The sequence below is a fragment of the Corythoichthys intestinalis genome, chromosome 6 (assembly GCF_030265065.1).
Source record: "Corythoichthys intestinalis isolate RoL2023-P3 chromosome 6, ASM3026506v1, whole genome shotgun sequence".
In the NCBI taxonomy this organism is placed as follows: domain Eukaryota; kingdom Metazoa; phylum Chordata; class Actinopteri; order Syngnathiformes; family Syngnathidae; genus Corythoichthys; species Corythoichthys intestinalis.
In genome coordinates, this window is record NC_080400.1 from 10518827 (window position 1) to 10546315 (window position 27489).

The window sequence follows — 27489 nt, forward strand, 5'->3', positions numbered from 1 at the left end:
TTTTCTTTCTCAAACAGTTGTTCATAAATACAATCCAAATCCAATTTCAAAGCACACTCTCTTGTATGACAGTTTACAGTTTGAATGGGAGTTTGGGTTGAAAGGAGTCTAAGCAGTTATATGAATGGGTTTATGTTTGGGGTTTCTTTATAAAAACAAATTAGATAATTCTTCTATCTAACAATAACTCAAGTGCTAATATGGTTCTCCAAAACAAATACACACGGACACTTAAAACACTGATTAGCGTAATCGCTGACAAGCTTAGCGCTCTGTGCTAAGTAGTCATGTCTCATCAACAAACAATACAATTGCCTTCATTTGCTCACCTCTGACAAAGGCACGCTGGATCTACCAACACAAAAGACAATCTAAATCTCGACACTTGGTAATATTATTGATTCAGCAACCCGAGTGTAGCAGTGAAATCTCTCTCTCTCTTTCTCTCTTGCTCTAATCACTAGCGGTCACAACTTCACATTACACACAAACAAGGACCCAAACGGGACTGCTCATAGCTGCCGGCAAAAATTGATTAACAAATTAGTTGGCAACGAATGTATTAATCGATTACCGTATTTTTCGGACTATAAGTCGCACTTGAGTATAGGTCGCGCCAGCCATATGCCCAACGAAGAGGAAAAAAACATATATAAGTCAGACTGGAGACAAGTCCCATTTTTGGGGGAAATGTACGTGATAAAATCCAACACATAGAACAGATTGTCAGGGTCCGCGAACGCGGAAACAAGGTTGGACTCACAACAGACGACAAGCGACTGAGGGAAGCGTACAAGAGTTTATTAAATACTAACCAAAACACACGCGATCGCGGTAAAAAAGGGGAAGTAACAAAATGGGTCCGTGACAGGAGGTCGACGGGGATCAATATACAAACGCGAAGGTAAACCAAGGTGGTAGGCAGAGAGCCAATAAAACAACTAAAATACACTCACGTACCTGCACAAGGTAGAGGCATACAAACTAAAGCGACAGGCGACCAAAACCCACGGCAGGGGCGTAATTACAAATATAGCAAGCTACTCGACTGACAAGGATGGCGAATGGCGACCAGCAAGGAAAAATATCTCGGCGTCCTTCCAGTGGATCGCCTATGTCTTTATATTGTTGTTGATGAGCAGGGATGAGCTGCAGGTGCGACGTTGGGAGCGCCCCCACAGCCAGCTCTGCAACAGCACAAAATCTGACCAGGAGCAGAACGTCACACAGATATGTCATCTTGAAAGGCAATTTAATATAAAAATACCATATAGAACAACATGCTGAATAAGTGTACAGTATGATGTCACATGATGCATGAACAACAATATGCGAATATACTGTCCTCACCAGGACGCTATGGCTCGGTCCTGGCTATACAGCGAGCTAAACTCCCAATTGACATTGCTGGACGTCCGTATAATTTGCTGAATCAATTTCGTCCTTGATACCAAACAGGTTTGCATCAACGTAAATAAATGATAATTAGGTGCTATTAAAGCAATGACACAAATGGTTAGCATGCGTTCGCCAGCATTAGCACATCGTTCAAACAACCACACAAATGGCTCTAAGTGTCCAATCGCGGGTGGAAAACACACAACAGAAAAGATGATACACACAGGCGTTACCTCTGTAGAGATATTTTACAAGCATAAACAATGAACGTAGGTTCGCAGCCGTGTGTCTCTCGCTCAGAGACGCTGCGTAGCTGTCCGTCTTCTTCTGTCATGTGAGCACTTTTCTTCGCGTAAACAAGTGCGAGTGCGCCCCCACTTGGGCGTGAAAGCGCCACAAACTCAAAGCATGCATTTCAATAGGGGTGTGACAAAATACCGAAATGGTGATATATCGTGATACTTTGTATTCCCAAAGGTTATCGATATGCTCCTGCCAAGAATCGAGATATCGTTTTAAAAAGGTGTCAATGTCTTAAAAAAACAATAAATAAAAAGGAACCAACAAGTTGCTACCAAAATCTTCCACTATAATAGTGTCTCAGTTAACTCTAAGGTTGCATTTACGGTGCTCGACGCCCAATCCATTTAGACTACAAAACGTTCGTTCATTCGAAACCAGAGCATTTACAGTCATTCTGTCCTATTTTCAGGGCATTTACAGGTCACTTGCTGTTCATTTTAGGGCATTTACAGGTCATTTCCTGTTGAGTTTGAGTCACTGCCTATTCATTCGGGTGATTCCCAGGTCACTTTCTGTTATGTTACTCAAAATAAATAGGAAGTGACCCATAAAATACCCCCAAATCAACAGGAAGTAACTGAAAATCAACAGGTAAATGACCGTAAATAGCCCAAAATTACCTCATTGCCTGGCATTGGCTGCCACTGACGGCCTTAGACGTTCAATCCGTTTGAAGTGGGAGGGATGGCAGGGAATGAACGAAGGTTCATTCGCTGCCACCCTCCCAGTTCAGATGGATTGGACGTCTACTAGTGATAAGCCCATTCCAATTCACAGCAGAAGCTTGTTTTTCTGTTTATTAGTCGTTTGTAGAATATCATTGAATGATTTCCTGACCAATATATCGATAATCGTTGTATCGCCGTATCGTCAGATCATCGTTATCGTGAGCTTTGCATCGCAAATCGTATCGTAAGGTACCGAGAGGTTCCCACTCCTACATTTCAATATAAAAAAGTCAATAATACAATTGAACACACATTGCCAAAGGCAGAACGCCAACATGGCCATTGCTATTAAGAGTTATTCAGATAACTATAGCATAAAGAACATGCTAACAAGTTTACCAAACCATCAGTGTCACTCCAAAACACCAAAATAACATGTGAAATGATATCATAATGTGTTAATAATTTCACAGATAAGTCGCTCCTGAGTATGTCGCACCCCCAGCCAAACTATTTAAAAAAAAAAAAAAAACAACAACAACAACAAAAAAACGGTAGTTGTTGCAGTGGTTGTTGCAGCCCTAGCGCCAATTGTGATTGGTGTAGCCACCACTGTATGTCTTTCATTTCTCCTTCTCTTAGGCAGGTTCTATAAATAACAGCTGGTTTAATTTATCAAGCATGGTATAATTCTGTGAACTAACACAGGCAGATGTTCACAGGTCAAAACGTGCCCCAACGCTAACCTTGTTTCCACTCTTGTCCCGTAATTCATCATCAGTGAGTCATCATTAGCGACACGCAGCACAGCTAACAAGACACTTTGTTTTTTTGGTGTGGTTCTGCAGTTGGTGAGTTCGTGAGCGATGTGCTGCTGGTTCCTGAGAAGTGCAAGTTCTTCCACAAGGAGCGTATGGACCTGTGCGCTAGCCACCAGCAATGGCACGGCGTGGCCAAGGAGGTAAAATGCACCATTCATTTTTTAAATATGTCCAGGGAGGAACAAGATGGACTAGTCCAGAGTTTGAGGAGGCAGCAGTCAAAATGTAGTTGATTAATTGTTTTAGGTTTGAGTTGAAACTAAAAATGTAATAATTGTTGCGAGGTAGAATGCTGTTTGTCTCACCTTGCATTTTTGTCTATGATTTGGCGCAATCATACACTCACACATTTAATGTGTGACCAATATCTATCGCCAAAACTAGACTAAATTATCTATTTTAATTGTATTATTTTCGTCTATATCATTCATTTTGGTATTGTTTCATAAATATGGGTGTGACAAGATATCGAAAAGATGATATATCGCGATACTTTGTAGCCTGAAAGGTTATCGATATGCTCCCATGCTCCAATATATAGTTTTAAAAAAGGGGCACTGTTAAAAAAAAAAAAAAAGGAACCAACAGGTTGCTACCAAAATCTTTCATTAGAATAATGTCTACGTTAGCTCACTGGATGTTAGGCCTGCACAATATATCGTTTAAACATATCCATCACAATGTGTGGATGCAATAGATTTTTGTTTGTGTGTTTTGAACACGTAAACTTTTGTTTTGCTTCATAAAAGTAGCAAGTGTGCAGATACAGCACATGGCCTCCTAGATCCCTTTGATAGATAGATAGATAGATAGATAGATAGATAGATAGATAGATAGATAGATAGATAGATAGATAGATAGATAGATAGATAGATAGATAGATAGATAGATAGATAGATAGATAGATAGATAGATAGATAGATAGATAGATAGATAGATAGATAGATAGATAGATAGATAGATAGATAGATAGATAGATAGATATAGACAGACGGACGGACGGACGGACGGACGGACACAGTTGTGGTCAAAAGTTTACATACACTTGTGAAGAATATAATGTCATGGCTCTCTTGAGTTTCCAGTTATTTCTACAACTCTGATTTTTCTCTGATAGAGTGATTGGAAGAGATACATCTTTGTCACAAAAAACATTCATGAAGTTTGGTTTTTTTATGACTTTATTATGGGTGAACAGAAAAAAGTGATCAAATCTGCTGGGCCAAAAATATACATATAGCAGCGCTAATATTTGGTAACATGTCCCTTGGCCAGTTTCACTTCCATTAGGCACTTTTGGTAGCCATCCACAAGCTTCTGGCAAGCTTCTGGTTGAATCTATGACCACTCCTCTTGACAGAATTGGTGCAGATCAGTTAAATTTGATGGCTTTCTGACATGGACTTGTTTCTTCAGCATTGTCCACAAGTTCTCAATGGGGTTTAAGTCAGGACTTTGGGAAGGCCATTCGAAAACCTTAATTCTAGCCTGATTTAGCCATCCCATTACCACTTTTGATGTGTGTTTGGGGTCATTGTCCTGTTGGAACACCGAACTGCGCCCAAGACCCAATCTTCGGGCTGATGACGTTAGGTTATCTTGAAGAATTTGAAGGTAATCCTCCTTCTTCATTATCCCATTTACTCTCTGTAAAGCACCAGTTCCATTGGCAGCAAAACAGCCCCACAGCATAATACTACCACCACCGTGCTTGACGGTAGGCATGGTGTACTTGTACTTGTACCAAACAGCTCGATTTTTGTTTCGTCTGACCACAGAACTTTCCTCCAGAAGGTCTTATCTTTGTCCATGTGATCAGCAGCAAACTTCAGTCGAGCCTTAAGGTGCCTCTCAGTCCATGGAGATGCAAAACACGCTTGACTGTGGACACTGACACCTGTGTTCCAGCAGCTTCTAATTCTTGGCAGATCTGCTTTTTGGTGATTCTCGGTTGAATCTTCACCCTCCTGACCAATTTTCTCTCAGCAGCAGGTGATAGCTTACGTTTTCTTCCTGATCGTGGCAGTAACAAAACAGTGCCATGCACTTTATACTTACAGACAATTGTTTGCGCTGCTGCTCTTGGGACCTGCAGCTGCTTTGAAATGGCTCCAAGTGACTTTCCTGACTTGTTCAAGTCAATGATTCGCTTTTTCAGGTCCTTGTATGTATATTTTTGACCCAGCAGATTTGATCACTTTTTCTGTTAACCCATAATAAAGTCATAAAAGAACCAAACTTCATAAATGTTTTTGTGACAAAGAAGTATCTGTTCCAATCACTCTATCGGAGAAAAATCAGAGTTGTAGAAATAACTGGAAACTCAAGAGAGCCATGACATTAGGTTCTTCACAAGTGTATGTAAACTTTTGACCACAACTGTAGATAGATAGATAGATAGATAGATAGATAGATAGATAGATAGATAGATAGATAGATAGATAGATAGATAGATAGATAGATAGATAGATAGATAGATAGATAGATAGATAGATAGATAGATAGATAGATAGATAGATAGATAGATAGATAGATAGATAGATAGATAAACAGCACATTATTGTATCTCACAGTATCTTATTTTTTACTTTACCAACACAACTTGTTCTATCCTCACTAAACATGACATATACTAGTGTACTGTACAGACAGCAAAAAGGGCTAATGTGCTTTTTAAAGCTTTTGACTTCCTTCACCTTTGACAATTTGTAAAGCCGTCACACACAAAAATACACTTTTGTTCAAAATGACACGTATTTTAACAAGAAAACACTTGGCTCAAAACAATTGTCCATCTAGTCTGATCAATATGTAAATTTAGTAGATTACATTAGCCTAATTTGCCTAACAAAAGTCCACTATCTTAAATGCTAAGAATGCTAACTTATTTACAATTCTCACAGCAAATCGCTCACAAAAAACACAAACTGTAGCTCTAAACTTAATTACAACACATATTAGCTGAAACAACTTACAGCCTTATGTGGGTCAAACCAGAGCACAGCTGTTCTTTATATGAGTCTGCTCGTCAGTCATACAGTCCCGCCAGACCCAACGCTGCCACCATTGGGCAGTGTATGATTATAAAAATGTGTCATTGCATGAAATTTTTTTGACGGCAGCAACTTTTTTGGGGATTGACTGATTTCGACACAAATGTCCTACCTACAATATGGCCCGAACACAAAAAAGATTGCTTCAATCAAAGTAAACTTTTTTCAATGAAAAATTAAGTGTTCACATGCAAATTTTTCAATTTCAAATATTTTTTCGCATTCAAAAACGTTTTCTATCTTTTTTTTTTTTTTTTTTATGATTGAAGTGATTTTTCTTTTTGAAAATATATCTTTTTTTGAAGCAATGACAAAAACATCCTCGCCAAAATGTGGCCCAAACACAAATTAACTTCAATCAAAAAAGTTGGTTCAATAAAAAAAAAAAAACGTGACTCCAATAAAAAAAAAAAAATTAAAAAAAAAAAAAAATCAATCAAAGAAAAATAGTTTTCACATGCATTATTTTGAGTTTCAAATTTATTTTTGCATTTTTTTTTGATGGCAACAACCTTTTTTTTTTTTTTAATTGAAGCAACTGGTTTTTTTTTTTGATTGAATAATAAAGACACAAATGTACCTCCATATGGCTCCGCCCAGGGGATAAAATTTTTGACTGGGGTAACTACATTGGCACGACACTGGCGTGCGTACGATATTAAATGGATGACGATCTTGGCGAAAAGTATTGCCTAAACACCGTGATTTAGAATTCCCCTCAAGAATGATGGGAAACAAAAAACGCTCATTGTCACCTTATTATTATAAATATTTGTGTAAGTTAATTTTATTGCTGACACTGCATTTGAGGGTCATCAACATGTTGTGCCCCCCCTGCCCCAAAAGTCAAACTCCGCCTATGCTCAAAATAAACTAATTGCCTGGCATTGACTGCCACTGATGGTCATAGACGTCAAATTCGCCTGAAGTTCAGATGGATTAGACAGCTACTAGTGATTAAACTTATTCCAATTCACAGCACAAGGATGGAAATAGCTTTTTTTTTCTGTTCATTCGTTGTTTCATAGAATATCCTACAATTATTTCCTGACCAATGTATCGATAATTTTATCGCCATATCGTGAGATCGTTATCCTGAGCCTTGTATCGCGTATCGTATCGTGAGATACCCAGAGGTTCCCACCCTTAATCATAAATGTAAACTAATTATCTCTATAGGATAAACTGGATGTTAGGATGTTTCTAAAATTAATAATGCAAGACGGTCACTAAATGTCCCTTTACTCGCAAAACACGGGTGATGCTTGCAAATATCTCATTTTGATGAAATGTTCTGTCTAGCACGAACATGTACTGCACTATAAAAGTTTTAAAGATCATGGTCCATGACGGATTTTCTCTCCCAGTCAAAATAGATAGGACGTCCCTCATCACGCTTTTTACTTCCTCGTCAGGCGTGCGTCAAAAGCTCAACAGTGCTGCACAGCTACGGCATGCTCCTTCCGTGCGGAACCGACAAGTTCCACGGCACCGAGTTTGTCTGCTGCCCCGCCTCGCGCGCTGAGGAAGCGGACGACTCAGCACGAGACCGAGAGGAGGTAGAGGAGGAGGAGGAAGAAGACATTGAGGACGAGGAGATTGGTGAAGACGACCTGGATGAAGATGAAGATGTGCTCGAAGACAGGTTAGCTAAACAACTTTTATAAGAAAGAAAAAATTGCGGTAATATATGTATTTTTTACTGAGATGGGGGATTCGGGGTAGTGTTGCACTGATACCATTTTATGGCCCCGATACCTGGCTGTGCAGTATCGGGTGATACCAATACCACTCCGTTTGAAATACATACAGTGCCTTGCAAAAGTATTCGGCCCCTTTGAACCTTGCAACCTTTCGCCACATTTCAGGCTTCAAATATAAAGATATAAAATTTTTATTTTTTGTCAAGAATCAACAACAAGTGGGACACAATCGTGAAGTGGAACAAAATTTATTGGATAATTTAAACTTTTTTTAACAAATAAAAAACTGAAAAGTGGGGCGTGCAATATTATTCGGCCCCCTTGCGTTAATACTTTGTAGCGCCAGCTTTTGCTCCAATTACAGCTGCAAGTCGCTTGGGGTATGTTTCTATCAGTTTTGCACATCGAGAGACTGACATTCTTGCCCATTCTTCCTTGCAAAACAGCTCGAGCTCAGTGAGGTTGGATGGAGAGTGTTTGTGAACAGCAGTCTTCAGCCCTTTCCACAGATTCTCGATTGGATTCAGGTCTGGACTTTGACTTGGCCATTCTAACACCTGCATACGTTTATTTTTTAACCATTCCATTGTAGATTTGGCTTTATGTTTTGGATCATTGTCCTGTTGGAAGATAAATCTCTGTCCCAGTCTCAGGTCTTGTGCAGATACCAACAGGTTTTTCTTCCAGGATGTTCCTGTATTTGGCTGCATCCATCTTCCCGTCAATTTTAACCATCTTCCCTGTCCCTGCTGAAGAAAAGCAGGCCCAAACCATGATGCTGCCACCACCATGTTTGACAGTGGGGATGGTGTGTTCAGGGCGATGAGCTGTGTTGCTTTTACGCCAAACATATCGTTTTGCATTGTGGCCAAAAAGTTCAATTTTGGTTTCATCTGACCAGAGCACCTTCTTCCACATGTTCGGTGTGTTTCCCAGGTGGCTTGTGGTAAACTTTAAACGAGACTTTTTATGGATATCTTTGAGAAATGGCTTTCTTCTTGCCACTCTTCCATAAAGGCCAGATTTGTGCAGTGTACGACTGATTGTTGTCCTATGGACAGACTCTCCCACCTCAGCTGTAGATCTCTGCAGTTCATCCAGAGTGTCATGGGCCTCTTGGCTGCATCTCTGATCAGTTTTCTCCTTGTTTGAGAAGAAAGTTTGGAAGGACGGCCGGGTCTTGGTAGATTTGCAGTGGTCTGATGCTCCTTCCATTTCAATATGATGGCTTGCACAGTGCTCCTTGAGATGTTTAAAGCTTGGGAAATCTTTTTGTATCCAAATCCGGCTTTAAACTTCTCCACAACAGTATCTCGGACCTGCCTGGTGTGTTCCTTGGTTTTCATAATGCTCTCTGCACTTTAAACAGAACCCTGAGACTATCACAGAGCAGGTGCGTTTATACGGAGACTTGATTACACACAGGTGGATTCTATTTATCATCATTGGTCATTTAGGACAACATTGGATCATTCAGAGATCCTCACTGAACTTCTGGAGTGAGTTTGCTGCACTGAAAGTAAAGGGGCCGAATAATATTGCACGCCCCACTTTTCAGTTTTTTATTTGTTAAAAAAGTTTAAATTATCCAATAAATGTTGTTCCACTTCACGATTGTGTCCCACTTGTTGTTGATTCTTGACAAAAAAATTAAATTTCATATCTTTATTTTTGAAGCCTGAAATGTGGCGAAAGGTTGCAAGATTCAAGGGGGCCGAATACTTTTGCAAGGCACTGTATATATTTATATAAACACTATAGTATATGAAGAGCTACATAGTTGGATGTGAAATCATTGCTATCATGGCTTTGTCAGGCTTCTGCTTACCCTTGTAAAATAGGAAAAAGACTAATACAAAGTGAATCCAAGAGAATTTTTTATTGCATACCTTGTATCGGTGGACAATAGTTGAATAAACCTTTGGCTCTCAAAGGCCAAAATAGTGCTAAATTTGTGAAATTAAAACATGTATTATACTAGCCCAACAGTAAGAAAATAAAAATACATTAATAATAATAAACTCTGAATAAATTGAATAAACTTTTTTAAACACTCAGTTTTAGCTCTCAAAGGCCACACAGTGCAACTTTCACGAAATTATGTCTAATAGTAAAATAATAATGGACCACAGCATCCTGTCTCTCTATCAGCCTCCCTTTCTGTGCACCAGCAGCAACATAACTCAACTTCATATTTATAGCGGAGTACGAGTGAGATTCTCTCACACACCCACACACACCTACACACCTCCGTACACAATTTAGCCACTTAGCTTAGCTTACTTTGCCTACTTCTACACCACTTTTGAAACAGGTCTCAAATTACTGCGGCATTTCTTTTTCAGAAAAAGACAAGGAAAGTAAAGTACCTTTGACCAGTTGAGCAGCACATTCTCTATTGCTCCTGCAGTAGCTTGGTCGGTGTGTGTGATCCCTTTAATTCATTCGTATGAAGTACTACGCTTTCCAGTGGGCTGTCAGGCGAAGCAGGGAAAGTTGGGAGACTTCGGTTGAAAAGCGTCTTCAAATGTTTTATCAGGTTCGAGGTAATGAAACTGGCTGATTTAACTCCACATCTCCAAACTTTCAGGCCGCTAATCTTGCATGGAGCCATTGTACTTGACGGAGTTTCTCGCTGAAATATTTGCAGACCGCCACCATTTACTTCTCCTATACCCCTTTCCCACTGAAACTAGTGGGTCAACGCGCGTTTTTCCAAGCCAATGCATCCCACTAGCAATTGGCATTTGGCACCTTTCCCACTGACGAAAAAAGCCGTGTCTTTTTTTTTTTCACCCATCTAACCCCCATCCCGCCTCAGCCGTGCGTAAGGTGCGTGACGTCCCCACGCTAAGATGCGCTTCGACAAGTGCGACCGAATTCATTCAGTTCAAGGAAGTTAACAGTGCAAAGCAACATGGAAGCCTCCTTTCCGTTTGAGTTCTCTGTTTTCATGCGGTTCACTGCCCGAAAAATGGTCGAAATGCAGCAAAGGATCAACACTGTGCTTGTGCTGAGGCAACGTAGGCGACGTAAATTTTGGTTTGAAATTGAAAGGAGTCGTGTACGTCACAGGTGGAGGAGAAGAGCCTTTGTTTCGTCTGTTATGGCTATTGCTAACGCTGCTACACCGACTGTTCGCCGTATGTGGATCAGGGCTAGAGCACATGGTTTTTGTTTTTTGTTGTGACGCATCACGTACTAGCCTACATCACCACGTAGATTAGGGTGTTGACTGTTGACCCGGGGTTTTGCTTTCACACTGCATGGCGATCAGAGCCGAGGTGATTTTAACGCGGGTCGCTTGGCAGTTTGATTGACACGGGTCGAGGCGGGTCGCTGCACCTTTCCCACTGCCACCAAAAGCCGATTGTTAGCGGGTTGACACGGGTTTTTTGGCCAGTGGGAAAGGGGTACTAGTTTGTTTTTTCCTCCATATGAAGAAGCTGCCTCGGCGTTAGTTAAGAGCAGCTATTGGCCCACTCTCATTGGTCTACAGCAGGTCAATATCTGCTTGGTATGCAAATTGGTCACATGTGATCACACACATGAGGAGAAAGAAGGCTGCGGTCAAGTGTTATAATACTGGACCAGTGAATGGTATCGGCACCCTATTTGTTGGTACTCGCCGATACCGATACCACAATTTTTGTGCCGGATCGCACAATGTAATTAGACACACTCAGGTAGAGAGATTTTCGGTGCTAGGATTAGCGATCACATAGCATAGAATAGGATATCAATATATCCACACTTAACAGGTGATTTACATAACATTGGGTTATCTCAAATTCCTGAATTGTGTACGGTCCACCCCGCCGAATCACGTCTCCTTTTGATTCACCTTCGCTCCTCTTTCTCCTCGGTTATCAGGTCCCACATGTTGTCCACGGTTAAATATAATTAGCTAACAATAGCACCACTATGTTCATAGGTAGCATAGGCGTGTAATAATGTATTTCTTGTTGTTTGTTTTTCTCCTCTTCTGTCCGATTTCTTCTTTTCTGTCCTCCCATAACCTTTCCTGTTCACTGCTTTCTCCTAATGAATAAAACATCATGAACAACCACAATGGGAGTATATCAAACTCCCATGTGATACTTTAAAACTGTTCCGACAATAAGGACACTCAGATTCCTATTCTCCGTGTCAAAGCAGCTGAACAGGACAGGTAAAAAAAAAAAAAAAATCATAATTATATTTTTTACTGGTTTTATCGTAGTGACACTGCAGCTGAAGAGAAACCCACGCAGAAGGAGGAGCCGCATGATGAGGAGGGCGAGGTCGAAGAGGACGAGGATGATGACGATTACGATCACTATGTCTACGAGGACGAGGAGATAGATGAAGAGGAAGACAAGAGAGACAGTAGCAGGATGTCAGACAGCCGGGAAGACCAGGACAAAAGTCTGCAAGAAGTCAAAGGTTTTTTGTTTTAATTTCCGTCCAATTAGAATTATTCATTTCTGGGCTTGTCGCTTATTACCGGGCAGAATTCCAAGGGTTTTTGGCATTTTTTTGCTATTGTTGCATCTAATTGTTCATATTGTTTTCATTTATGCACACGGTTTATGTAATGTGTAGTACTTAATGTTTTATTTTATGGCTAAAATTAGACACGTTTTTGTCTCAAATTAATAATTCGTGCACATGGTATGACTTATGCGGAAACAAATTTTTGTTTAATAATAAGAAGAAGAATACATTTTATTTCAAAGCAAATTTTCAAAACACTCAGGAACTGTACAAGAGATAGTCCTCTTGTTCACTTGTTTTTTGTTTTTTTTTAATGTCATGCCCGTTTTGATGGTATATACTTATGAGCACATAAAATATTAATTTTGTGGACACACTTTAGTATTTTGTAGTCATAAATAAGCATTTCTATGTCCACAGAATTGCTATTTGAGCACAGTATACCAATTTTTGACCACAAGTAAATATTTTTGTGGTCACATTTGAGTTTTTTTGTAGTCATGAATTTTCATTTTGTGATCTGAATGAAACAAACAAATTAGCATTTCATGTTACATCTATTTTGTGGCCACAAATTAAATATGTTGTTGCCTTAAATTTGAATTTTTTTTTGATCGCATAATAACAATTTGGTTGCTAATTTGTGTCCTGTATCAACAATTTAGTTTTTTTTTTTTTCAATCACAAATTGATGAGAATTTTGGTCCCTAAATTAGTATTTTGTCGTAACAAATGAGCATTTTAATATCCACAATCTTGCATTTTTTTTTAGCACATTATAGCTATTTTCAACCACAAATAAGTATTTTGTGCTCCCGCTCAATTTTTTGTTATTGTCACAAATTAGCATCTCGGATGCAAATTAGTATTTCACATTAGGCATATTTTCTAGGCACAAATTACTATTTCGTGGCCTCGAATTAGAATTTTTGTGATCACAAAATAACATCTCGTTTGCTAACTAGTATACTGTATCCACAATTTAGCATTTTTCAGTCACAAATTTGTATTTTGTAACTAAAAACGAGAAATTCATTGCCAGCAAAGTAGTATTTTCTACTCAATTATTGGCTTTTAGTACACATATAGCAGCATTTTACCATTATTTTTAGCCCATAAAATAGGGACAAATTTCCAAATACTCCACGAATAACTACTCTTTATCGGCACCCCCTGCAGCTGTGTGCACTCTGGAGGCTGAAACAGGTCCCTGCAGGGCCTCCATGCCCCGCTGGCACTTTGACATGAGCCAGAGGAAGTGTGTGCTCTTCATCTACGGAGGCTGCGCCGGAAATCGCAACAACTTTGACTCGGAGGAGTACTGCATGGCCGTGTGCAAGCGACTAGGTAAGTAGAAGAAAGCTTGTCATCTCCGCTTGGATTCAACACCAGAGGCGATTGCTCTAGACTGCAAGGGAAGCTCAGCTTCCCCCAAAATGTCAACGTGTTTTATGTATGTATGTTATGTACATGTCATTGACAAAATTGGGGATGCAGTTATCAATTATTATGTAATCGATTTATCTATCAATTAGTTAGTTCGAATAATCGGGTCATCGAATTACAAACATTTAAAGTAACGCTTGGTAACTTTTCAGTTTTGGTTGATTTTAGCGACGCCGGTGGACAAAAAAGGTAGTGTTTTGCCTAAGGAAAATATCGTTTCCCATGAGGAGCAGTGCACAACCGCAGTCATAAAAATAATTAATCAAAAATCATTCTTCAGCACTGTTGTCACAGATTACTTGAAAAAGTAATTTAATTACTGATTACTCCTCAAAAAAGTAATCTAGTTACTTTACTGATTACTTTGTTATCAAAGTAACTAAGTTACGTTAAAAGTAATTTGTCAGTTACTTTCCCAATTTTTCTCCCTATGCTGCATCAACAGAAAAATGTCATCGCATGTAATTGAATTTTTCAGATAAGGCTTTATCTTCGAGTTAGCAGGAGTTTAGTTAGTCGATGGAGTTGATTTCAACCACCATTGACTTGCGCTAGCTCAGCCACTCTGGAGCCCTGAAACGAACAAATAACTGACAAACTGCACGGAATTTCTTCAAAACAACTCCAACGACTAATTAAACCCCCGCTAACTGGAAGATTAAGCCTAATGTCAAAAATTCTGAACTCCCCCTGTAAAATAAAGACCTAGCCGTTAAAATGCTGTCTATAAAAGTTGTAAAGCAATAAAACAAACAACAAAAACTAATGAAATGAACAAGAAGCCTACAAAGTATTTCGTAATGCATGCAGTATAGGCCAAAAGTTTGGAGACACCTCAAGGGTGGATACTTTGAAGAATGTAGAATATAAAAACTAAAGTTGCACCGATACCGATACCAGTATCGGCAGGGGGCGCCGATCCGGCCCGAATTGGTGGTATCGGTATCGACGAGTACCAACATTTAGGGCGCCGATACCATCTACTGGCATCATTTGAACGCAAATGCACTGTCCTCCCTACGTGAGCTAACTTCCCAAATCCCGATGCATGACATCTGTATGTCATTGTCTCGAAAGTACCAAACGAAATTAACTCCTTCGTCTTCAATTTTAAGGATGTAAAGTACAACGCATATCCGCGATGTTACGCTGCTCATCTAACATGGCATTCACAAACGATTAGCATGCGTAAGCTAACACCTGCTATTATAACGCCGATGGGATCAGAAAGGTTAAAACCGTGGGAGACTAAGCAAACTCATGGTTTCATGATGAACAATGAGTGGCAAATTAAGAGCACCGTACTTCAAAATCGTCCTGTTTATGAAAGTCGATTGTCATATGTGTTGTGCAGCAATGAGCAGAAGTGACTTTTGTGGCCAGAAAACACTCAAGCGGCGCAGCGCGCACACTAGATATAATCAAATAGCAACCTAGATGTCCTATGTTAGATCCCATGCTAACTCTCGCGCGCACACACTAGATATCATCAAATAGCAACCTAGATGTGCTACATTAGATCCCATGCCATTAGCTGCGTGAGCCCAGAGCGACGCGTAGTCCATATAATATACTACATTGATGAATTAGAAACCGCCATGACTGAATGGAAGTTAAGCAGGCCAAATCAATCCATACCAGTGACTATAGATAATGCTGCAAATACTATTAATTCAGTTCATGTTACAGATGGACTCGGACCACAAATAGGATGTTTTGCTTATATGGTAAATATAGCTGCTAAGAGAGCTGCAGCAATCAACAGTGTGCCCCACTTTACAAACAGTAAAGATTGTTCTCAGCACTTATATACAAAATTTCTTCAGATCAGTAAGAAGTAAGCACATAAATATTATGCACTAAAATGCTTTTTTATATGATGTTATTTTTGCTTGTTAGCAAATAAAAATAATAATAATAATAACAGTTGTATTTTCTGTTTCAGAGCATTAGATGTATTGAATTGTATCGAAAATCGTACCAAACCATGACTTAACTGTATCGTTGCATCCCTTATACGTACACACACACACATATATATGTACAGTGGGGAGAACAAGTATTTGATACACTTACAAAAGGAAAACCCATTGGCAGTGTATCAAATACTTGTTCTCCCCACTGTGTGTATATATATATATATATATATATATATATATATATATGTGTGTGTGTGTGTATTTTTATTTTTTTGCTAACAGATTGGTATCGGAATGGTATCGGTATCGGCTGATACTAGGTATCATACCAGGCCGATGCCAGGTATCTGTATCGGTATCGGGCCCAAAAAATGGTATCGGTGCAACACTAATAAAAACCTGTTTTCAAGTACATCATTCCTCATGTTCATTCATAGTTTTGATATTTTCAGTGAGAATTTACAATAGTAGTGAAAATATATAAAAAGCACAAATGATGAGGCGTGTCCAAACTTTTGACTTTTGACTCGCCCTTACCCCCCCCACCCCCACACACACACAAACAAAGTCACACTCCGCCTATGGTTACAAACTATAACTATAAAATGTACGTAAAGGCTGGTTACAAACTGTAAAAGTGCTGGCTGTCTCGTTATCTGATGGCTTTGTTTCGATTTTTGTCACGTTGTGCTGTAATTACAAGTGGTACCTTGAATTAGATGTAGAGTTATTAGCGGTCAACTGCCCTTTTGAGCCAGCACACAGTTTACGACGCACGGAGATATTTTTGGTCATCTTTATTGGAGAGAAATGTGAAGTCATGGCTGTATGTCCAATAAGCAAATGCAGCCGTTGGTGCTTCTTCTCCTACGTCTTCCACTGTTAGCATCCTGAGAGGTAAGCCAGTTGTTTGTTGACTGCCAACAGCGCTCATAGCATGGTAATACACGTGACCCGTTTTTTTTCCCCCGATGAGAAAACGTGACATCCGATGTCACTGCCAAACTCAAGAGCAATATTTTCTATTCAGATTCTCTTGATACATGACTACAGTATTCTTTATTCTACACACATCATGAGGAAAAAACAAAATAGTAACGCACAGACACTAAGGAAATAAACTTTAATCAGATTAATGGTTTTGAAAAATGAACGCGTTAGATTACTCGTTACTGAACGAAAGTAATCAGATTACAGTGACAACACTGATCAGGTCGCCTGCAGATAGATTAAACAACATTTCTGTTTCCAGCGGCTGTATGAAAGATGAATAGTAATAAAGTAATGAATCCAGTTGTGGATAAACAATAGCATATGACGGTTAGCAACCGTGTGCCTTAGTGTTGCTAACCACCCCACCCGAACTGGTCAGCGAATTTGGTTGAGGGGGCGGGGGCCAGCGAGTGAAAGCCGGACCAATGTTTATTCTGTATATCATGGTAGCTTTCCTATTTTTCCTCCTCAGACTTTTTGCCACTTTTGTTGCTCTGCCATCTTTGCAGAATTTGCGCGAAATATTAAATACATTTTAAATTTATTTCATATTAAAGTTATAATGAATGAAGGAAGGGGGAAGTGACGTATGCTATAAAGCAGTCAGCACAGTCGTAGCTTTTTTTGTGTGACAGGGTTCCTGCCACCCTCCTCAAAGTTAATTAGTGCGGGCGATACAGACCCCCTCAAGATATAAAAGTGTCATTCAACTAGTTGACATTCGACATCTCACAAATGTTATGAAAATACAGTGCCCTCCATAATTATTGGCACCCCTGAAAAAGATGTGTTTTTTAGCTTCTAATAATTTTTTTTAATTCAAATAATATGGGACCTTAATGGAAAAAAAGAGAAAAATCCAACCTTCAATACAAGTGCATTCATTCAGTGGGGAAAAAATCCCACATAAAGAAAAAAATTATTTGACATCAAATAATGTGTGTCACAATTATTAGCACCCCTGGTGTTAATACTCTGTATGACCCCCTTTTGCCAACAAAACAGCACCTAATCTTCTCCTATAATGTTTCACAAGCTTGAGTTTGTGTCTGGTGAACCATTTCTGTGTAGATTTGGCCATATGTTTAGGGTCATTGTCTTGCTGAAAGACCCAGTGACGACCCATCTTCAGCTTTTGGGCAGAGGGCAACAAATTTTGATTTAAAATGTCCTGGTATTTCAAAGCATTCATGATGCCATGCACCCTAACGAGGTTCCCAGGGCCTTTGGAAGTGAAACAGCCCCACAGCATCACTGACCCACCCTCATACTTCACAGTGGGTATGAGGTGCTTTTCAGCATGCGCATCTTTCGTGGCATGCCTCAATCTTGCTCAAAGCTCAATCTTGGTCTCACACAAAAATACACACGGACCCAGGCTTCAACTGGGACCGTGTGTTTTGGTCAAATGGTTCACCAAACACAAAATCAAGCTCCTCCCATGGCCATCTCAGTCCCCAGACCTTGTTTTTTTGGCAAAAGGGGGTTGTACAAAGTATTAACACCAGGGGTGCTAATAATTGTGACACACATTTTTTGATGTCAAATCATTTTTTCTTTATGTGGGATTTTTTCCCCACTGAATGAAGGCACTGGATTTTTCTCTTTTTTCCATTAAGGTCCCATATTATTTGAATTTTAAAAAATACATTAGAAGCTAAAAAACACATCTTTTTCAGGGATGCCAATAATTATGGAGGGCACTGTATTAGCGCAAACAAAAACATACTTTCTGTTGGTCTTAACAGGGAGCCACTAGATTCAGCCATGTTAGACGAGTTATGGCATATTTACTATCGCCACTAGAGGGCAGTGTATCCCACCAAACCAATAAAACTAAATGCAGCACTTTTAAAACAAACCATTACAATGTCACTCGAATTAAACACATTCTCAAAGTAGCAAAATTTGATTCGAAGCTTTTTCCTTATGGAATTCCTCAAGATAATCGATTAATTGTTGCAGCACTAGTTTAAATATACGCTATAACGCGCTCAACTTTTGTTCAGAATTAGCTTCTTGTTCACAGGTTACGATGCGGCTTGGTTTTCATTCATTTGCACAACTACACAGTCCTTTAAACAGTGTGGACACTGTGCTTCTCAAGAGTTTGCGCCGGAGGCATGAAACTGACACTATCAATTCACAATGAGACCAAAAAAAAAAAAAAAAAAAAGAACGTATAATGCAGATGACAACTTGGAAAGTAGTGGAGTAAAAAGTACAGATGCGTGCTGTAAAATGAAGTGAAGTAAAAGTGAAAAGTACCACTTCATATTTGTACTCACGTAAAGTACGGTACTTAAATGTGCTTTAGTACAGTATCGAAACACTTTTACTTTGTTACATTCACTGAACGCTGGGTTTATCAAGCCAATCGGACGCGGCATGTCTTTGGGGGCCTGTGGGCAGTGGACGGGGCTCGGCTGGTCCAAACGCTCTGGTTCTCTGCATGATGATTGGATGATTTGTCTGACCCCGAATCCCTTTTTTATTTACAGCGAAATGAAAAAAATCAGTAATCTTGTCGTATTAACATCCGCAGGAGGCATTTTTCAATTTTCATTCCGTTGTTCTGAGTTGAACTAGAGACTTTCAGAAACATCCTAGCGACACGTTTGTTGTTGTAAACAACTAGTGAAAAATCAAACCTATTTCTGGTGTTTGTTTTTTTTAACATTATTACTGTAGCTGCTTGACCTCTAGCACTCTAGTTTCTTTCCCCACCCAGCAGCAGGTGCCGCTGTGCCCCACCGTCACAAAGCACTCACAGGCGGACACACTTTGAGCTTCACCTCATTGAAAGACCAGCATCCGCCACTGGTCAACACGCCTGGTTTGTCGGGACTGACGATCATTTTGTTTTGGCAGCTACGCCCCCGACGCCTCAGCCCGCCGACGATGTGGACATCTACTTTGAGACCCCGGCGGACGACAAGGAGCACAGCCGCTTTCAGAAGGCCAAGGAGCAGCTGGAAATTAGGCACCGTAACCGCATGGAGAGGGTAAATACTTGGATTTTGTGTCGACTTTTTGAAGGCTAAATGCTAATATTAGCATCATAAAAAATACTGTATACACATGAAATGTAAGCATGGTAGAGGGTGAAAAAATACCAACAAGACAAATGCATTAGAAACAATAATATTGATTAAAAAAATATTAGAAAATAGTAATAGGAGAAATATATTTGAGAATCATTTAAGATCTAAGTGATAGAGAATGATTGTAAATGAAACAAAAAGTAACACAAAAGTATTGGGGAAAAATATTATTAAACCAAAATTAGAGAAGAATAGTGGGATCGCGAAGTAAGATTAGAAATTTTCAGCAAATATAAGAAATTAAATGGAAAATATCAAGGAAAAATTGTGAAATCTTAACATACTGAAAGACAAAAAATGAGACAAATGACAAAAAGTAATGTTTCAAAATGCATATGCAAAAATTGTAAAACAAATTATGAAACTTTTGTCATGCAAAGAAAAGGGAGTACAGTGATTACTCGTTTTTCGCGGGTAATGGGACTGCGAAAATTGAAAATCCGCCAAATAGAGGCGGAGCCTATTTACATTTTTTTTTGTGTGTTCAATGTATTTATTGAGATTTAACAGGATTGAAAGAGATACATATAAGACATGTTTTCCTCCCCCCACCCAGTATAATTTAAAAACAAAACAAAAACAAACAAACAAAACCTTATATGGATGTGTATATTTTTATAAAGTGGATTTAAGCACTGCAGATTACGGTTGTCCCGATCCGATATTTGGATCGGATCAACCGCCAATATGCGCAAAAAAATGCGCATCGGTATCAGATTGGCCGACACGGAAAAATTCCGATCCAGACTCCCGATCCAGTTTTTTTGGGGTTTTTTTTTTTTTTTTTTTTTTTTGGAAGATCCGGTCCGGGTTGTCCAGCGCACTCATATACATAATCCATTCCAGTTTTTGCTTTGGTTTCCATAAAATCCGGTCTGCATTTTACATTTTACAGCACACCTTCAGCACACTAGCATTACCGTCTCCCAATTCACCTCCGTGGCATCTTCTACATTATGACTGCAATGTAAATTTAAAGTTTATCGGTAAAAATGTCAGCTGTCAACTGAGCATTTTGAAATACTTTGTCAAAAAAAAAAAATCTCCCTATCATGCTGGGAGTCAAAAAAAAAAAAATCTCACTATCATGCTGGGACTGAATCCAGTGCAAACAGCTGAAGGGAGTGTGTAGAATAGTTTTAGATGGAGCAACAAATTGTGGAGAAGATTTGGGAGTAGAAGCCATTTTTGGTTTAAATAGTATTATTTGCACTGATTTTTTTAAAGCCTTGGTACAGTTGTTCAAAAGAAGACAAAAGATGCTGAGTTAATAGTTTATTTTCCACTGAGGTTGTTTGTGTGTTTTGCTTTTTTAAGACAGTTTACAACAGGGCTCCCCTAACCTTTTCCTGTGAGGGCAACATTACTTTTCCCTTCTCTGATGAGGGGCCGGGGTCAGTTTGCAACAGAAAAGGTGTGACGATTGCAGGAGTGCCTAAATGTAAAAATGTATTGTTTTTCAGAAAGCAACAATCAAATAACCCTTTCTGGATTCTTCACGGAACAAAAGTAAATAAAATAAAAAATAATAGTAATAACAATATAATACAATATAATATAATATATAGGCCTGTCAAAATTATCGCGTTAACGGCCGGTAATTAATTTTTTAAAATTAACCATATTAAAATATTTTACGCATTTAACGCACATGCCCCGCTCAAACAGATTAAAATGACAGCACAGTGTCATGTGCACTTGTTACTTGTGGTTTTGGGTGTTTTGTCGCCCTCTGCTGGCGCTTGGGTGCGACTGATTTTATCGGTTTCAGCACCATTGTGTAATTATTGACATCAACAATGGCGAGCTACAAGTTTATTTTTTGATTGAAAGTTTTACAAATTTATGTAAAATGAAAACATTAAGCGGGGTTTTAATATACAATTTCTATAACTTGTACTAACATTTATCTTTTAAGAACTACAAGTCTTTCTATCCATGGATTGCTTTAACAGTTAATAATGTTATTGCTATCTTGTTGATTTATTGTTATAATAAACGAATACAGTACTTATGTACACTATTTTGAATATATATATCCGTCTTCTGTCTTATCTTTCCATTCCAACAATATTTTACAGAAAAATATGGCATATTTTATAGATGGTTTGAATTGCGATTAATTACGATTAATTCATTTTTAAGCTGTGATTAACGCGATTAAATTTTTTATTCGTTTGACAGCCCTAATAATATAATATAATATAATATAATATAATATAATATAATATAATATAATATAATATAATATAATATAATATAATAAATAATAATAACACTATTAATTAAATGGATAGTAACCACATAACCCTCTCTGGGTTCTTCACAGAAAAAAAGCCAGGAAATAAATAACCCTATTGGGGGGGGGGGGGGGGGGTTGTGTTTTTTTTTTGTTTTTGTTTTTTTTTTGTTCAAGAGGCCAGACCAAATGTGGAGGCGGGTATGACGGTGTATGCCGTAGTTTGGGGACCCCTGGTTTACAATATTATTTGCACGTTTTACTGACTGAATATACCATTTCTTTTTGTTGTTCATGTTTTGTGTTTATCACTGAATAAACAGGTCAGTTTTTTGTTACCAACCATTGTGTGTTATTCAAACTCACCTAATTCAGCTGGCTAGTAGTTATCAAGAGTACTAAAACTCTTTTCAACATGAGTCCGACAAGTAAGGAGGCTAAATAACTTTAAACTTTAATACATGCTCACATATCGGTATCGGGCCAGTATCAGTATCGGATCGAAGTGCAAAAACCTGGATCGGGACATCCCTACTGCAGATGTAATAATCATTACATCAATAAGATATTTATCAATGAAAACAATGATTCGTACATGTATACATGCATATACAGTATCATAACATTTTTCAATAAAACATTAAACTCCAGCGCCTCCCTTCCTTGACTGAAAACGATGATGATAATGATCAGAAGTGGGTAGAGTAGCCAAAAATTGTACTCAAGTAAGAGTAGTGTTACTTCAAAATAATGTTACAGAAGTAAAAGTGAAAGTAGTCATCCAAAAAATGTACTCGAAAACAAGTAAAAAAGTATTTGGTGAAAAAAATACTCAAATAATGTGTTAGGTTTTGTGTTGGTTTTCTCCTAGTGTGACTTGACTCTGTGATTGCCCATTGATTTCACCTGATGTGCCTTCTCCAAGGGTATCCTCCTGTGCTCACCTGTTCCCTCTTTGTCTCGTTACCCCTTGTCTGCGTGTGTGTATATGAGCTCCCATTTTCTTTTCACTCCTTGTTGCGTCATTGTCAAAGTCTGTCTACGTCCATGTCCATGTCCATGCTCTGGTCAACATTCTTGCGTCTCTCCAAGCCCTTGTGTTCCCCTCAGTAAGTTTTGATACCCAGCCTTTTGTTAGTAACCTGAGTTTTGTTTCCCGCTGTGTTTTTTGGAATCTCGTCATTATTTGTTGGTACTTTGTTTTTCGCTTGCCATAATTAAATCATTTTGCACCGTCAATCTGCCTCGTCTCCCTTCCCTGCATTTGGGTCCACACACAACCTGCCTGCCCGCGTTCCTGACATAATGAGCATTATTGTGAGTAACTGCTTACAAATTTGTTTGAAATTTTTTTTTAAACAACGGGGTTTTTTTTTCTCAGTGTAGTTACCTACAGTGCCCTCCATAATGATTGGCACCCCTGAAAAAGATGTGTTTTTTAGCTTCTAATAATTTTTTTTTAATTCAAATAATATTGGACCTTATTGGAAAAAGAGAAAAATCCAACCTTCAATACAAGTGCATTCATTCAGTATGGAAAAAATCCCACATAAAGAAAAAATAGTTTGACATCAAATAATGTGTGTCACAATTATTAGCACCCCTGGTGTTAATACTTTGTACAACCCCCTTTTGCCAACAAAACAAGATCTGGGAACTGAGATGGCCATGGGAGGAGCTTGATTTTGTGTCTGGTGAACCATTTCTGTGTAGATTTGGCCATATGTTTAGGGGCATACACCCTAACAAGGTTCCCTGGGCCTTTGGAAGCGAAACAGCCCCACAGTATCACTGGCCCACCCCCACAGTGGGTATGAGGTGCTTTTCAGCATGCGCATCTTTCGTGGCACGCCAGACCCACTTAGAGTGTTTGTTGCCAAAAAGCTCAATCTTGGTCTCATCTGACCAAAGCCCACTGTCCCAGTTGAAGCCTGGGACCGCGTGTATTTTTGTGTGAGTCCTTTTTTAAGCAGTGTATGACATGGAAAAGACAAAAGTGTTATGTGAAAGAAATTTGAGATGATATTGTTTTAAAAAACATGGAATGTTATAGTATAAGCATGCTATAACATGCAAATAATAACTGTCTTATGTGAAAGAAATTTGAGAGGATGATATTTTGAAAAACATGCAATGTTATAGTATAAGCATGCTATAACATGCAAATAATTGTCTTATGTGAAAGAAATTTGAGAGGATGATATTTTGAAAAACATGCAATGTTATAGTATAAGCATGCTATAACATGCAAATAATAAGAACTGTAAGAGTGCCTTGCCATACATGATTTAACACTAACTCATCTATTGGTGGATTTTCTGCCACAGGTAAGGAAGGAGTGGGAAGAGGCTGACAGCCAGGCCAAGAACTTGCCCAAGGCTGAGAGGCAAACCCTGGTGCAGGTCAGTCAGCGTCTCCCTGTGTTCGGGTCAGAAATGACATCTTACAACAGCTCTTTATTTGGCCATTTATATTTTTAAATTAGGGCTGCAACTAATAATTGTTTAATCAGATACATGTCATTTTTTACAGTTACCTTCACAATTTAACTCGAAGTTGTTTTAGGCACGTTGTAAGTAACAAGACAAAATGGATGACCATTTTATTAAAAAATTTTTATAACAGCTACCTGACTTAACTGTTGTCTACAACTGTACTGTTTAAAGTACATGAAGCTTGTTGAATTTTTTTTTTTTTTTTTTTTTTTAAAGGTTGTGAGCATCAGAGAAAAAACAATTTCTCAATACACGAATCAGGCATAAGTCCTGTTCGTTCAAATTTTAAAAAGTGCTGCTGATTGACTTTTTTTTTTCTTGTAGGCATATTGTGTTAATGACTCATTAATTTTCTTTAAACAAACTAAATAATTCAAATAAAGAGGAGGCAGACTGGAATGAATCTGTTTTATTTATTTAACAGTTGTTCATAAATACAATCCAAATCCAGTTTCAAAGCACCCTCTCTTGTATGACAATTTACAGTTTGAAGGGAAGTTTGTGTTGAAAGCTGTTACAGGTATAAGTTTATGTATGTGGTTTCTTTATAAAAAGAAATGAGACAACTTTACTATGTAACAATAACTCAAGTGCTAATATGCTTCTCCAAAACTCAAACGGACACTTAAGACACTGATTAGCATAATCGCTAACTAGGTTAGCGCTCCGTGCTAAGTAGTAATTTCACATTAACAAAAAATACAAACAATATAATTTGCTTCATTTACTCACCTCTGATAGAGGCACACTGGAGTTAACAACACAAAAGACAATCTAACTCTCGACACTTCTTCAAATAGGCAGTCCCCGAGTTACGAAAAGTTCCGATCCTGTGCTGGCAACGTAACCCGAATTTCCACGTAAATCGGAATTACCACTTTAAACATCCATGTACCCGTTTATAATGCGCACCCATGATTTTACAAGTTGATTTTGGGGGGAAAAAAGTGCTCGTTATATTTGGGAAATTACGGTAGTTGTTGTTGCAGCCTTATCTTAAATATAACTATTTTTTGTATTGAATTTAATAATTGTCTGATTTATTACAGTGAAATGAATTATAAATGAAAATTGATGATAATGTTGCCCAATCTGTTGCAGCACTTCCAGGCCATGGTGGAGTCCCTGGAGGAGGAAGCTGCTAGCGAGAAGCAGCAACTAGTGGAGACCCACTTGGCTCGGGTGGAGGCCATGCTAAACGACCGGCGTCGCCTGGCCCTGGAGAACTACCTGGCGGCCCTGCAGGCGGATCCCCCTAGGGTGACCGCCTCTTTCTTAATGCTACACGGTCTAAGAAACACTGGCTATCATTGCTAGCTAATATGTGTTTGTGAATTGCAGCCTCACCGCATCCTGCAAGCACTGCGCCGCTACGTGCGCGCCGAGAACAAGGACCGTCAGCACACTATCCGACACTACCAGCACGTTTTGGCTGTGGACCCCGAGAAGGCAGCGCAGATGAAGTCACAGGTGGGTTTTGGCACCCTCTTCTGGTGTTTTAGGGCATTACAGGAACTACGTGGAGAACAGCAAATTGGTCAGTTTTTCAGTAAATAGTGTAAGTGGTTGCTCAAAAATTCCACGATTTGAGTGATTGAGTTTTATACCCTGGATTAAGGTTTTCAAGTTGAGTTATAAATCATGTGTGGGATTTCAGACCTGAATTTGAATTTTAAACGACGTTAAAGTGTTGCATTACACAATAGTACCTGCTACGTTACGTTGCGTTGCGTTATGATGCGTTACATTGCATTGCGTTACGTTATGTGATATGTAGAGTTATTTATAATGACTTTTTAAAAGATATCCGGATATTGTCCAACTCAAAAAATGCAAAACGGATATCAGACCGATACCGATATCTGCGTTCATGCACTTAACCCTTTAGTGCTAATTGTATTGTGATGCTCGGGTCAAATAGTCTGCTCACATAACAGATCCCAAGCATCTTAGTTTGGAGACATTTAATGGTTAGGAAACATAACTTCTGTGCTAACCTGTGACCAGCATTTGTTATTACGTTACATTATGTGGTATGTTGTTATGTTATGCTAATGTATGCTACGCTACTCTATTCTAAGTTACGTTGCATTACGTTAATTTACATTACTTTAAGCTACGCTATGCTACGTTACGTTATGTTATGTGACATTTTGTTATGCTATGCTATGTTCCATTAGGTTAACGTTATATGATATGTTATGTTATCCTACACAATGTGCATGTTATGATACGTTATATTACGCTACGCTTTGCTGTTATGATAGATGTTAAGTTTACAAACCAGGTTAAAGTGTCAAAAAGGGTTGTGTTTCAGGATTTGTGTTTCAAAGTCAGATTGGAGTCGTGGTCAGAGTTTCAAGATTAGGTTTTCAGTCAGCTTGAGAACGATAGACCGATACGACCGGCAATATTTTATATTATTTAGTCCATATTTTGACCGTTAGTTGGCGCCATGGTTTGCGGGCTCGCAGTGATGACGTAACTGGTATCTTTCCAAATGTGTAGCTTGTTCAACAATTGCTTATTGCTGCCTAAACTCGAGAAGTAAAATGCCACGATGCGCTGCTTTTGGATGCAATTTCCAGTCAAATGCAAACAAGGGGACTGAAGTGAGTGGTCAAGGTGGAATTATTATTTTTTGTGAATAAATGTGCATAAATGGAAGCTTCTCCCCCTTTTTGGTCCCTATATGCAGTATAATACCCACCACGCGTTACAACTGGCGTCCGAACATTTTTCCTAGCTCCTCAGTCAAGTGAGGGATCCGTCTATTTTCTGGATCCGACGGCCCCACCGCGTCTGCAATATTGGTTTCGGATCTGTCCATTTTTTTGATTCGTCGGTCCCACAGCGGCTTTTCGGATCAGT

At 38.9% G+C, this 27489-nt stretch overlaps 1 protein-coding gene across 4 annotated transcripts in view; it reads left to right on the forward strand.

Annotated features, from left to right (window-relative positions):
• Positions 1 to 27489, forward strand: part of LOC130916983 (amyloid beta precursor like protein 2-like) — a 191277-nt gene that overhangs the window by 125593 nt on the left and 38195 nt on the right. For all 4 annotated transcript variants that reach the window (XM_057837997.1, XM_057837999.1, XM_057837998.1 and 1 more), the window contains exons 4-11: positions 3218 to 3330; positions 7659 to 7888; positions 12169 to 12371; positions 13602 to 13769; positions 19652 to 19785; positions 24451 to 24525; positions 25720 to 25878; positions 25960 to 26088. In XM_057837997.1, coding sequence (XP_057693980.1) covers positions 3218 to 3330; positions 7659 to 7888; positions 12169 to 12371; positions 13602 to 13769; positions 19652 to 19785; positions 24451 to 24525; positions 25720 to 25878; positions 25960 to 26088 — 1211 coding nt within the window. The remainder of the gene's footprint in view (positions 1 to 3217; positions 3331 to 7658; positions 7889 to 12168; positions 12372 to 13601; positions 13770 to 19651; positions 19786 to 24450; positions 24526 to 25719; positions 25879 to 25959; positions 26089 to 27489) is intronic.